This window comes from Elephantulus edwardii, unplaced genomic scaffold, assembly GCF_000299155.1.
Source record: "Elephantulus edwardii isolate Elephantulus edwardi_28Jun2011 unplaced genomic scaffold, EleEdw1.0 scaffold00077, whole genome shotgun sequence".
NCBI classification, from domain to species: domain Eukaryota; kingdom Metazoa; phylum Chordata; class Mammalia; order Macroscelidea; family Macroscelididae; genus Elephantulus; species Elephantulus edwardii.
Genome location: NW_006399827.1, coordinates 7,218,166 through 7,231,601, shown reverse-complemented (window position 1 = coordinate 7,231,601; position 13,436 = coordinate 7,218,166). Strand labels below are relative to the sequence as shown.

At 41.5% G+C, this 13,436-nt stretch overlaps 1 protein-coding gene across 2 annotated transcripts in view; it reads right to left on the bottom strand.

The window, feature by feature from the left end:
- Nucleotides 1-13,436, bottom strand: part of CA10 (carbonic anhydrase X) — a 675,672-nt gene that overhangs the window by 369,194 nt on the left and 293,042 nt on the right. For both annotated transcript variants that reach the window (XM_006889272.1, XM_006889271.1), the window contains one exon: nucleotides 8,215-8,357. In XM_006889272.1, coding sequence (XP_006889334.1) covers nucleotides 8,215-8,357 — 143 coding nt within the window. The remainder of the gene's footprint in view (nucleotides 1-8,214; nucleotides 8,358-13,436) is intronic.

Sequence of the window (13,436 nt, the reverse complement as noted above, 5' to 3'; positions counted from 1 at the left end):
GGAGGGGGTCAGATAAGAGAAGAAGGCCCTCGATGAGATGGACTGACACATTAATATAACGATGGGTTTGAGCATATCTGAGATTATGAATATGGTGTAGGATTGGGAACCTGTTTTTCAGTCTTGAATCCTCGTCAGCTTGGTGTTACCTAACAACAAGCTTATTGTGCATAGGAAGCACATTCTACCTCCCTCATCAATTTTGGCTACTCATTTACAATTATTGCCAAAACACTTGATTTGCTAATTCATCATTACACAATTTCTTTAATATCTATCCCATCATTGTGCCAGTTACTTATATTCCATTTTTCACATTTAATTTCTGCATTTCTACATTTTTATCCCAAATACACCACACAAACACACAAAGACTATAAAGGCCTCACACATGAAGATATAAAACATGAACATCTAATGCAAGCAGATACACTATGAATGGGAAATGATTAATTGTGATCAACTAACTTTTGCTATCAAGCTTAGGAGGTAATTTTTCCAAAAGGAGAAAAGTGATACAATTTTAAGCACAGATGCAAATCACATTCCTTACGGCTTTTCAACTTATTTCAACCATATCTCAGGGAAAGCGCAATATGTGAAGATTGGTTCTAGTGATCGATTCTGCTGATAGCAAAATTACTTTCCGTCATGGGACTCTCCCCATTTTCTCATAGCAACTATGGGGTAACTGTACTTAAACACTTTCCTTGGTAATCAAGGACAATTTTAGCTCAATTCAAATCAATTGACACTATCATATATAATCCTAGGAATATAAGGCGGCGGGGGGGGGGAATGAAAGCGTATTTATCTTAATGAGCTCTTAATCCTTGAGTGAGGGCAAGGCGAGTGAAACTGCTATAGATCAATGGACAAGACCTATAAGAAATATGAGGAGGGCTCGTAAGAAGCTGAATGGAGAGACCCAGAGCCAGCTCAGGGGGTCAGGAGCGGTGGGAAGGAGGAGGCAGCTCAGGCCCCATAAAGAAGGAATGTTAACTAACAGGCAGAGGCTGGGGTTGCTGAAGGTCAGAGTATCTGTATGCAGCAGCCACAGCACTGGTCACAGGGGAAGAAGGGAATTTGCAACAACAAGAACATGAATGAAACTATCACTGAGTAAAGCTTAAATGTAGAGTATAAGCTAGAGAAGGTTCTGGAAAGGAGTTTTGGGGCCAGATTGCAAGGGTCTAAATGACAGTGTGAGGTTATGTATTTAATTCCGTAGATAATGGTGCTTTTTATTTCTCATTTTTGGTTCATGAGAAAAGTGACTGAAAACTCAACAGCGTCGTGTTGGATGCCTTCCATTAAGCACTTCAGATTCTTCTTCGTGCTGCTCTCTGGCCTGGAGGCTGGTCTGTAGGGACTGAATGGACAAGCTCCTTGGGTCTAGAGCTTCTCTTCTGAGGGAACATCAGCAAATGATGGGCAGGAAGGCGTGGAGTTGGGTCTGCTTTCCCCAGCTCCAATGCTACAGCTTACACCGAACTAGCTTGCTTCACCGGAAGGGAAAGGCAAGTGGTCCTTTCCACAGCTCTCCTCTTTCTAGGTTCTGGCAGCCACATCCTTTCCCTTTGTGACCCTCAGGACCATAACTGTTCCCTTTGCCAAGTCTTTATAATTCATTCCACTTATGTATTCCATCTATTTTCTGATAGTAAGCTCATGGATACAAGCTCCACAAATTCAGAAGCCAATGGGAAACTGATTAATGATAAGCGCAGCAAAGTCTTATCTTGAGAATTTGTATATATAACATCTACTAGGGAAAACCTAAAAAAAAAACAAAAAACCAAACCAAACAAACCCACCTTCTTCTCAGCCATTTAATCGAAGAACCCACTCTCTCTCCATCCTCTGCCATCAAGTCAGAACTGACTCACAGCTGAGCCTTCTATCCTTGGGTTACGAAGGCTGTAATTACACAGGGAGAGATGATCCATTTCTCTTTCTTGGAATCTCTGGTGAATTTGAAACACCAGAGGCCTTTGAGTTAGCAGCATTTCTCCTTAAACACGATGTCATTCGAGTTTCTCAAGCACTGGGGATGCTCGAGATGACACCAAGGCTACTGAAGACTTCTCTTTCTTTGCCCCTATATTTCCCTGCTACTGAGTTAAGATTAATTATTTTCACCAAGAATTTACCTAATGCTGGAACTTTTGCCTTCTATTCTATTATAGACCAGTTGTAGCCCAAAGATTTATGTCTAACAAATATCCTATAGCTGAGGTCAAACATTACAAGCTAAACAAACAAACAAAAAATATTAGTTCAAACTTCCTAGAAAACAAAACAAAAAGGTGTTTCCCGTAGGAAACATTTTTTTTCCTTTTTTTTTTTTTTTTTTTTTTTTGAGAGTAAGTACAAGCTATTTATTCAGAGCAAGTGGGCTGGCCACCCTCCTCTGCCTTCAGAGGAGACCCAAAGCAGGCAGGTGCTGGGTACCCTTGAAGCTCCCATCGCACTGGGGAAGACGGCTCGTCTTTCTCCCCCAGATTCAAACATAGGAAACATTTAAATACTCAAGTACTGGGTGCAAAATTACTCTAGGTGACATCTAAAGTCATTCTCACAAACTTAAGATGCAACAAATCTGTATTAAGCTCACTTTCCTTTTTTCTCATTATGAAAGGGAACAAAACAACCTGTAATTTCATGAAGGCATCAAAGAGTTGTAACAATAACTTCTTGATCTGTAGTCGTCATTATTTCGCAAAGAAAACATTCCATCCATATCTATTGTATTCATTTCCTTTTGCTGCTGTGTCGCATGAGTGCAAATTCAGAGGCTGCAAACATGGATGTTGTTGTTGTTAAGTGCCATTGAGTCATAGACGCCTAATAGTGACCCAATGAATGAAAGACTTGAACACTTGTGTAACTCTCATCCTAGGGTTTTCATCATAGGATTTTCATGGGCAAGCTATTTCGGAAGTGGATGCAAACCAACTCCTGCTTCCAAGCTTGTTTTAATCAGGAGCTACACCAAACACTGTCCACCATGGGTAACCATTACTGCATTTGACACGTCAGTGTCACAGTGTTCAGCTTCACAGTAACCATGAAACCACAAAACATTGATACAAGGTGAATTCCCAAGTTAAAGAGAAAAATATTACAATGATAAACACGAGCATTGTTGTTGCTGTTATGTGCCATCAAGTTGCCTGGGACTCATAGACCCTCTGTACAATGGCTCTGAATCCTACTCTTCCCGAGCTCCTCTCACTGACTCCAACATACCAACCTCCACTGCCCCAGTCACTGTGTATCAATCCATCTCATCCTGAGTCTTCCTCTCCTGTGCTGTCCTTCCATCCTTCCGAGTCTGATGTCTCATCCAAGGACCGGACCCTCCTGGCCACATGCCCAAAGTATATGAGATGGAGCTTCAAAATCCTAGCCTCCAAGGAGAACCCTGCTTTCACCTTCTCTAAGACAGACCTATTTGTTTTCTTGGTGGCCCGCGGTATGTTCAAAACTCTTCTCTAGCACCATAACTCAAAGACTAAGTCAACAAAAATCGATGATTTTACATTCTAGAAGCTAGAAGCCCCACATCAGTTAAAATCAGCCTAAAATCAAAGTTATTAACAAAGATTTTCCCTTTGAGCTCTGGGAGAGCATTTGTTTCCTTGACTTGTTGTGTTTCTAGCTGTTGCCACATGCTTTGTCTCATGAGCTCACATCACGTCAGCCCCTGTCCACTTTCACATAACCTTTTGGATTCTCCTGTCTTCAATTCTTTCTTATTAGGGCACAATGATTACGTCAGGTCTCTCTGGATATTACAGAATAATATTCACAGTCACGATCCTTAACATAATCATACCTGCACGGGTTCTCTTTCCACATAATGTAAAATTACTCACAAGCCATGTTGTGACAGTTTGGCTGTTGTTTTGTTGTGGTTTTTTAAAAAATATTTCTTTTGGAAAAACAGATTTAAAAATAAAAGAATTTTTTTTCTAGATTACTGAATTAATTCAAGTCTACTATAGAATATCTAAAAACTCTAATGAAAACAGTATTATCCTTAATCCTAGTTTCTTTTCTATGCATGGCACTTTTCCAACAAAATTGAAACCATCAGTTGTTACTTTTATATCCTAGTTTTTACATCTTATGCATCATGGACAATTCTCATGTGATTCATTCTTAAGATGGCCATTTTCTTGAAAGATCTAAAAGATGAAGGAAGCCAGAACTATTTGTTAAAACAGTGGAATCAGCTGGGGTTTGAGACTGGATTTGTATATCTCTTTCCCTCTCTTAGATATTTGAAATCAGTAAAGAGGCTATCTATGTACCCCATCTCCTCTATGAAAGCAAAGCTCATCTCTTCACCTGTAAGTCCTTAGGGGCCTACCCACAGCAGAGAATGCTGCAGGCAAGTATTTGTAGGAATGAATATATTCAAAACTATCAAATGAGAATATTGTTATCTTTTAAGGAATAGTTTTATTCCTCTGATTCTTCATTTTCAGATTATCAGAACACTTAATTATCCAATCAACACATTAAAACTAACACATAAACACACCACATACGCTCACTATGGCTCAAGCAAAAAGACAAAGTGAAAAAAGGAGTGTGAACTTGAAAAAGTTCAATGGATCCCAGTGGTCTTGACGTTTACAACAGTCTTGAAGTGGTGACAAAATACCGTTGATAGCATAATCCAAATTCTCATAATCACAAACTATAAATGATCTGAGACTGAAGGTTTTCCTAGAGTGCACTGATTAGTTCTTTTGTGTTTTTCCTTGTAAATATATGAATGGTAGTTGTGTGCCACTGACGCATAACAGACTCACTACTGTCCTTCCAGTGAGTTTTCAGAGGCAATAAGCGGCATGGAGGAGAATTCTGATCTCTTTCCTGCGGAGCGGCTGGTGGATTTGAATCGAGGCTCTTTGGGTTGGCTGTGCAATTCCTTACCACTAGACAACCAGAGTTCCTAGCTTTTAAGTGTGTATGTGTGTGTGTGTGTGTGTGTGTGTGTGTGCGCGCGCGTGCGCGCATATATATAATATACATATATACATACATATCTCTATCTCTATCTCTATCTCTATCTCTATCTCTCTCTATCTCTGTATCTCTAATGGGGATAAAGGTAGAAGATTGGTTTTAAACTGGGATTCTTATTTCCATATGTGGCTCACCCTTAAAGAGTGTCACTTGAAAAAAAACAAAGATCATTATTTTACATTTTGTTTTTAAGAGTCCTACATGTCACATATGCAGTGATAGGTAAAAAGATATCCTCCCACACATGAATAAAAAAAGCACAAAGCATTACAAAAAGCCATCACGCAGACAAGGCAACTTAAAAGGTGAGAGAAACCTCATCGCACAAGTGAAAACACATTTTCTCTATTATTTCCAAGATGTACTATATTTTGCTTATCATCTAATCATTATGACTCTTGTTGTTCTTGTGTTCAGGTTAGATTAACTTTAGTCTGAGCCCAGAGAAGCCCTTCATCTATCATTTGAGCCCTATGCCGGGTAACTATGTTACAACAAATGCAGGAACACACGTCAGGTTAGACTAGAGAGGCTTCATGGATTTGTGATGAAGGTGCCTGTAAACACTTGCAGGAAAAATATGCATGGATAAAACTGTGACTTAAAACATTTAGTAAGTGGGACGTGTTGAACATGATGACACCATGCTGACCTTGGGCTTAAAAACATTCCCCAGATTTTACAAGGCTGTCCAGTCTCAAATTTTTTTTTTAAAGTCTTTCAGGTTAGATACACATTTCTTTAAGGCAAAACTAAGTTCAGAAGAGTTTTGTGAATCCTTCAAAAATAAGCCTGTGACTCATTAAACACCACTTTGAAAAGCTTGCAAATATGATTCAGCTGTTGTCTATTAGCCCAATCGCTTTGCTTTCAAACTGACGGCAACTCAACATGACCTTTGGAGGACAGAGGAGGATTATCCCATAGGCTTCCAAAGCTGTAGATCTTTAAAGGAAAACCTGTATGTCCGCCTTGCACAAAGAAGCTAGTGGGGTTGAACCACTGACCTTGTACTCAGCAGTTAGGCAATTAATACTTGTGCCCCCAGGGCCCCTATTACTCCACTACCACTTAGCTTATCCTCTCACAGTGCCCACTTTATTTTCTACCTTTCCCAAATGCAAAGGGAACCATCAGGCAGTTCTCAGCTCTTGAATCAGCTGACAACACAAATATAAACAGATATAAATGTTTACATTGTCAAAAGTAAATGTTTCCAATAGTCCAAACTCCAGTGCATTTCAAAATTGGTTTGGATCAGGTACAGTTTACTGAATGGGACAAAAGAAAACAAAACACTCATTTGAAATATAAATGGGGAGGGGAATTGCATGAGTGATTTTTAACACCAAGCTGTTTCGCAGTTTTGTTTTGCTTTTCCCATTACATTTTTGGGCTAAAGGCTTTGAGAGAATACTCTTTCCTCTCACATCAACATTTTCCTCTAAGTGCGTCTGCTGGGGAATGAAAATTAAATATGTGTTATTCGTATCAATGTGGCACTTTTCCTGTGGAATTCCCATCATATCCTTTACCTAAAACCCTTCAGATGCTTGCTGTTACACTTGGCATCAGCTCCATCCTCGGCCTCAGGCACATTCTGGCCATGGCTGCTTCTCTGCTCTGACCTTCCCACCACCCTTTGTTCTCTGAGCTTTGGTCCTGCTGAACCCCTTTCAGGTAACTTCTGGAGTTCAGGAACTCCATTCCACTTCAGATTTTCCAATACCATTTTTCTGCCCATGATCCTCTCCCAGGGATTAAAGAAGAAAACCACCATGATTAAGTATTTAGTCAAAGGCACAACTTTCCCTTCTAAAATGCTGACCAGTGAGGTCATGCATGCCCCTAGCTTTAAATAAATGATGTATCTTTTTAGAGAAAAAGTACTTGTATAACCCACATCAAGTTCCTTTTATGGGTTCTAGAAATATAACTGCAGATGGAGCAACTATTCCACTAGGTTTTCTATAGAATCAGAACAATAAACAAAATGACTGGCATAGCATCGTTCTACAAAACAATTCCCAGGCCATATTCACACGCAGTATATAAATACTTCACAGCTAAATCATCCCAAGCCAATGCGGCATCTTTCAAAACTTGTCTCAATTCCCGGCATCTACGTCGCCAACAACTCTTGGATAAGTCATCAGGCTGTTTTCCCGTTTCCCTTCCCCGATCTTTTATTTCTTTATCCTGACAGTCATATGGTAAAAGAACATTCCAATATAACAGAAGGGGGGGGAAGTACATTATAAACTCAACGGCAATGATGGCCAATAGACTGTAAATAGGGAAGAAAGCACAGAGTCCAAATGAGTCCAAGCCCTGGAGAATCAGCCACCAGCAGTCACAAAAGCAGTCAGTAATTTTAACCCCAATTTCTTACACACAAAGTATTTTCCATTCCTCTTGAGTTCCCAACAGCTAAATCACCTTCAAATACAATTTTCCATATATATATATATACATATAAAATTTTTTCTTCCCCACAGTGCACAGTCAACTCCACAGTAAAAGGCTCCCAAGGAGAAATGAGCCAGTAAGAGAAACATGAACCTTGTTGCAGAGAAGACCCACTGGACACTACCCTGTCACACTGTGATGGGGAGCGGAGCCAAGGAGGCACTTCGGGGTGAGAACCTCAAAGCAGAACTCAGCACTTCTGTGCAGAAGCTGCCATCCTTAGCCAGCAAGACGCCTGAGGAAAATTAATTATTGATTTTCTTATAAATCATCTAAGGTGATTTTTGTTTGTTTTGCCTCCCAGGATGATAAACGTCTCATTTTACTTCTGTTAAATTTTTTTTCCTTCCCTTTCACTTTGTTGAGGTTAAAAGAAGCCCCTGTAAAGAGGCTTCTGAGAATAGTGGTTTTTTCCCCCCCTCAGCGTGATATGCATGGGAAAAGGCAAGTCAGTTTTCTAACCGTCACGGGATACCAAGGGATAGGACTTCGGGCAACCCCCAGGGGCCGCAGAGTAATTAGAAACACTAGGGTCAGCTGGCCAGGGAGGAAAAGCACAGTTTAGATATAATTATTTTTGTTGGCAGTAAGCCCGAGGACCGTGGCTTCCCTGGGTGGAAAGACAATCTCATCGCTGAGACCGAAGCCTGGAAGAACAACTTTCCAAATGCACCCTTCTCCACAACTTCACAGGCTGCTCACCTTCCTTCCTCCGGTGTTGATGCGAAGGGGCATCAGAAAGGGGTCGAAGATCATGTGACTGGTCTCGATGTTGACTGGGGACTGCCGTTTCCCCACAGAGCAGAGATTCCAAGCTGAGTTCACCAATCCCCAGAAAGAAGGAACTGGAAAGGAAAAGAAAGTGGAGAATTAGGTTGGGAGGATGGCTGCGGAGCTGTGAAATGCTGCTGTTGTCAGATGGCAGGAGTGGATGAAGACTCATAATGGCCCAGTGAATGCAGTAATATAGAAATCATGAAATCAAGGTTTTGCAAAGTATCCCTGGGGGTTGCTGTGCTATTTTCCTGGTCTGAGTCTTGGTAGTTCTGGCTGATGTCTCTGAGTCTTACATCCATAATCTCTTAAAAGTCAGATTTGCTTGCCCCTTGTCTATCCTTCCTGTGACCTTTCTGTATAGTCAGCATTAAGACTTTACTTGGAAAGCAGTATCATCTTGGAGGAAGGGCAACCAGGGTCTTTCTTGGAGGCGAGGATGGTGAAAGGCCATCTCACCTACTTTAGACAAGTGGCCAGGAGTGGCAAGTCCTTGGAAAAAGACATCATATTGGGAAAGGTGAAGGATCAGAGAAAGAGAGGAAGACCTTCCAAAACATAGATTGCCAATGACTGTCAAGATGAGTGTTAGCATATGAGAGCTTGTGAGGATGGTGCAGGACAGGGCAATGTCCAGAGCTGTTGTTCATACAGTCATTCTGCACTGTAGTCAACTTGATGGCACCAAACCACCACCACCACCACCACCACCACAAGAATGTAGCTCAGCTTCATGCACTTTTCAAGCCTACATGAGCTGCCTGGAACACTCAGCAATTCCTGAGCTAATGTTCTGCTTCCTAATGAGGTGGGAATGATGTGAAAATCAACCTTGCTGTATCTGCAAAGGATCTGAAGCTTTTCAAACAACGTGACACTTGGCAAATGTATAGTGCTAGCCTGTGAGCTGTCAAGACCAGAGACTGAAGTATTTTCCTAGCCCCCAGTCAATGCCAGACAGGAGTTTGGCAACTTGACTCTGCCCTTGGTTAAGCCAGCTCTGTATCATTAGCCTAATGTACCAGCAGCTGAAGAACGTGCTCATGTGATGGACAGAAAGAAATGGCGTTCAGTGCTGAGTGCAAATATCTAAAGCAAAATCTTCTAGTCACGTTCAGTGTCAAAGGAAAGCAACTATTTGAATAAATTTCAATGTCAATTTCTAGTCTTATTTTCTTCTTTTAAGAAAGTTAACAAAGGGGAAAGGGAGTCAGCATACTAATTTTGAATTCACGAAGATAAAAAATAGGCTTCTCCTACTTTTCTTGGTAGAGGGTCATCAAAACCAGAGGAGGACCTTCAGTGAAATGGACTGGCATGGTGTGACAACGAACGGTTGACACATTGTAAAAATTGTGCGAATGGACCACATGGTATTTCATGACGATGCATTTAGGGTCACCATGAGTCAGCATCAGCAGCCTTTACAATGATCAGTATTCCAGGGAGGTCTGGGACCCACAAGTCCTTCATAACTATGCTCTCATTTTGAAATGACCTAACCATTCACTCATTCATCCACCTGTGACATGCAGAGCAAGCTTCTGCTTTGTGTCCCAGCCTGAGAAAAAGCTTGACAATCGTATGATGAGCTCTGGAGAAAAAAAAACAACCTCATCCCACTAGTAAGGCATTAAATTGTGGTGGTGGTGGTGTTGTTATGTGCCGTCAAGTTGCTTGCGACTCATAGCGACCCTATGTACAACAGCCCTCGCACTGTCTCCGATACACTCATCCCGATTGCCCCAGTCACCGAATCAATCCATCTCCTACAGGGCCTTCCCCTCCTGCATCTGCCCTCCACCCTGCCAAGCATGATGTCCTTCTTCAAGGACGAGTCTCTCCTTACAACATGACCAAAGTATGTCAGACAAGGCCTCAGAATCCTTGCCCCCAAGGAGCAGCCCAGTTTAACCCTCTCCAAGATGAATCTGTTTGTTTCTTAGCAGTCCATGGTACCCTTAATACTTTTCTCCAACACCAAAGCTCAAAGGCATCAACTCTCCTTCTATCCTTACATGGTTATAAAGGAGGAGCTCGCCATCCCGTGATAGAGTGGGAGCAGAGCAGTGGAGAGGATGAGCTTAGCAGACAAAGCACAGCTTCATCAATGTGCCTCTCGCCTCAGGAGCTTGATGCAAACTTACAGCAGTCTGTTTACAGCAGTCTTTGCTTCTTCATATCATGGTTGGGGGAAATTGAGGCAGCAGGAGAATCTAGCAAGTGCTTGTCAGAGACACTATATGTTGTGCTGTTACATGCTGTCAAGATGCCTGTGACTTATAGCGACCCTATGTACAACAGCTCTGAACACTGCTCTATCCTAAGCCAACCTTATTCTCTCTCACAAATCTACTCCCATTACCTCAGTCACTAAATCAATCCATCTCATCAAGGGTCTTCCTTCTTATCCTGCACTGTTCCTCCACCCTCCCAAACATGACGTCTCTCTCCAAGGACTGGTCCCCTCCTTGAAACATGCCCAACCAAAGTATGTCAGATGGAGCTTCAGAATCCTTGCCTCCAAGGAGCAGCCTGGTTTCACCCTATCCAGGACGAACATGTTTATAGCAGTCCATGGTATAGTCAGTATTATTCTCCAACACCACAGCTCAAAGGCATCAATTCTTCTGCCATCCCTAGTCATTGTCCAGCTTTCTGATGCACAGCATATAATTGTGAAGACCTAGATTAGGCACATTTCAGTCTCCAGATTGACAACGTTGCTCTTCAGTACTCTGGAGATGTCTCTGACAGCATCCTTTCCCAATGCAATTCATCTTTTGATTTCCTAGCTGCTTGTACCAAGAGTGTTGACTGTGGATACTGTATTTGAGATTCAATAAAAAAACTTGGCCAGATGGTACCTCAAGTTCTATCTAAATGCAACCTTCTAAGACATTATTGTTATAGGCAATTATTGAGCAAGCAAAAAATAATTTTAAAGGACTGTTTTAACTCCATGCTAAGATGAGTCATTATAAAATATGGGATATGTTTGATTGGATCAAGCTTATAAGCACCTGGTGGCTCTACTCCTTCTAGTTTTGAGCATTTTTCAATTGGCTTTGCGGCTGTGACCTTGATGCCCAAAACAGCTACAATGGCCAGAGAGTCAGAGAGAGAAAAAGAGTAGAGGTAGCAATAAAGACAAGAGTCTGGGAAGAAACAGGTATATCTTCTTCCTTGGCACTCCCATTTCTCATCATTTTTTGTGTCAAGCTATCATTGTAAAAGCGATCAATATCTTTCAAAGACATGGCATTCTAACAAAATGATGGCATTTACGGACGTTCTAGTATTAAGAATGCACATTTAGCAAGAAAAGCTTTTCAAACAGACCTATGTCAGCAGCCAGTCAGCCGGACTATAGGGTTTAACAAACACAGCTGCATTTCTCTGGCTTCAACTGCCCGAGTGGCCTGTCTTGACTGAGGTAATGAAGGCTTAGTTCAGAGTATTGAAAAGTGGTTTGTAGAACAGAGATGGAATCCTGCAGGGAGAGGGGCTGCTTGGGAAGCTTAAGGACAGAATGGAGAGGGTCCACTGCAGAGAACCAAACTGAATCAGCCAGCCCTAAGACAATGACTTAATCTTACATCCTTGAATAAAGGGGGGGGAATGACGTCGCAGTCAGTAACATGCACAAAAAAGTTAGGGAGCTCTGGTGGCCTACTGGCAAGAAGCAGCCCTTCAATCCCAGAGGTATGTAGTTCAAATCCACCAGATGCTTTGCTGGAGAATGAGGGGAAATCTCCTCCTGTACAAATCAGATCCAATTTGATGGTACACACACACAAAAATAATAAAATACTTTTTTTAAAAAAAGCTACTATAGCATGCCTATGAAAACAATGGGTGAGGGAGTTGTGCTAACAAAAATATATCAATGACACATAATTTAATACACTAAAATATAATAAAATACATCATGTTTACACTACTATGTGAAAACACGGTAGTTGTGGGACCTCAGACTTTTATGCTTTGGATCAGTTGTTTTTTTAAGGCCTTTGGTTAGACAAATAATGACCCTCCAAAGGCATCCACTTCATAATCCTCAAAATCTATTTATTATGTTCCTTTACATGGCAAAAGGGACACTACAGGTGTGACTAATAAGGCCGTTGTCATGGGGGAGTTTATTCTCGATTATTCAAACGGTATTTACCAAGACCCTTGGGGAAGGCAACAGGATCAGAGTCAGAGAGAAACAAAATAAATTTAAACACAGAGACCAGAAGGTAAACAAGATGCTGGTTTTGAAGATACAGGAAGAGCCAAGGAATATGGTCAGTCGGAAAGATAAGGAAACCAATTGTCAGAAGGGCTCATCATCCCAGACCCTTTTCTTTTGTTTGAAGTCACGAAGTTTGTGGTAATTTGTTACAGCGGCAATAGGAAGTGAATGGAGACCCTGCCATCTTTGAAACTCTAAGAGCCTCTTTTGACAGTCAGGACATTGCTGCTGTCTGGGGGCGCCTTCTCTGGAAGGCAGCTGTGGGATAAATATAGTTACAGCTGGTGCACATTGCATTTCATCTCCTCCCATGAAAATCATTAGCAAAAATAATTCCAGCCCCATAAATGGATTGCAAGACTGTCGTTAAAGGGCAATGTGGATAGTCAAATGCGGCAGTGCTTTTCCAATCAACTTCACACCCAGAACGAAGTTCCCCTCCATCCCACAAACACCCCCACACAAACAGCAAAAACTTTATGGGAACATCTGTCTTTGCTTTTATTGGGCATGGGATTCTTTATGACAACCCGTTTCGGGGTTTTATATCCCCACTTCACTCTCAAGGCCCATGTGCCTGGTTCTAACCACCTGCTCAGTCAATTGAGAAACACTCTCTTCTGCTCAGCTGTGTCCCTCGTTAGCTCCATTCCTGAAGGCATTTTCCAAGTTTATTCACTAGATTGGAGATTATATTTCAGCCATAAATTAATAGCCTTTCAGAGACAGAAGCCACTTTAGAATCACCCATTCTCAATGCATGCTGGGATTAAGGCCTACACCTAAAAAGCCAAGTTCATTAAAGTTCAAGGCCTCTGGGAGGAGGGTAGAGAGAATAGTGCAACAATGAATGAGTGGAAGCCCAAAATCTCTGTAAATGTTTATGAAAATTAATAAAATATAATTATAG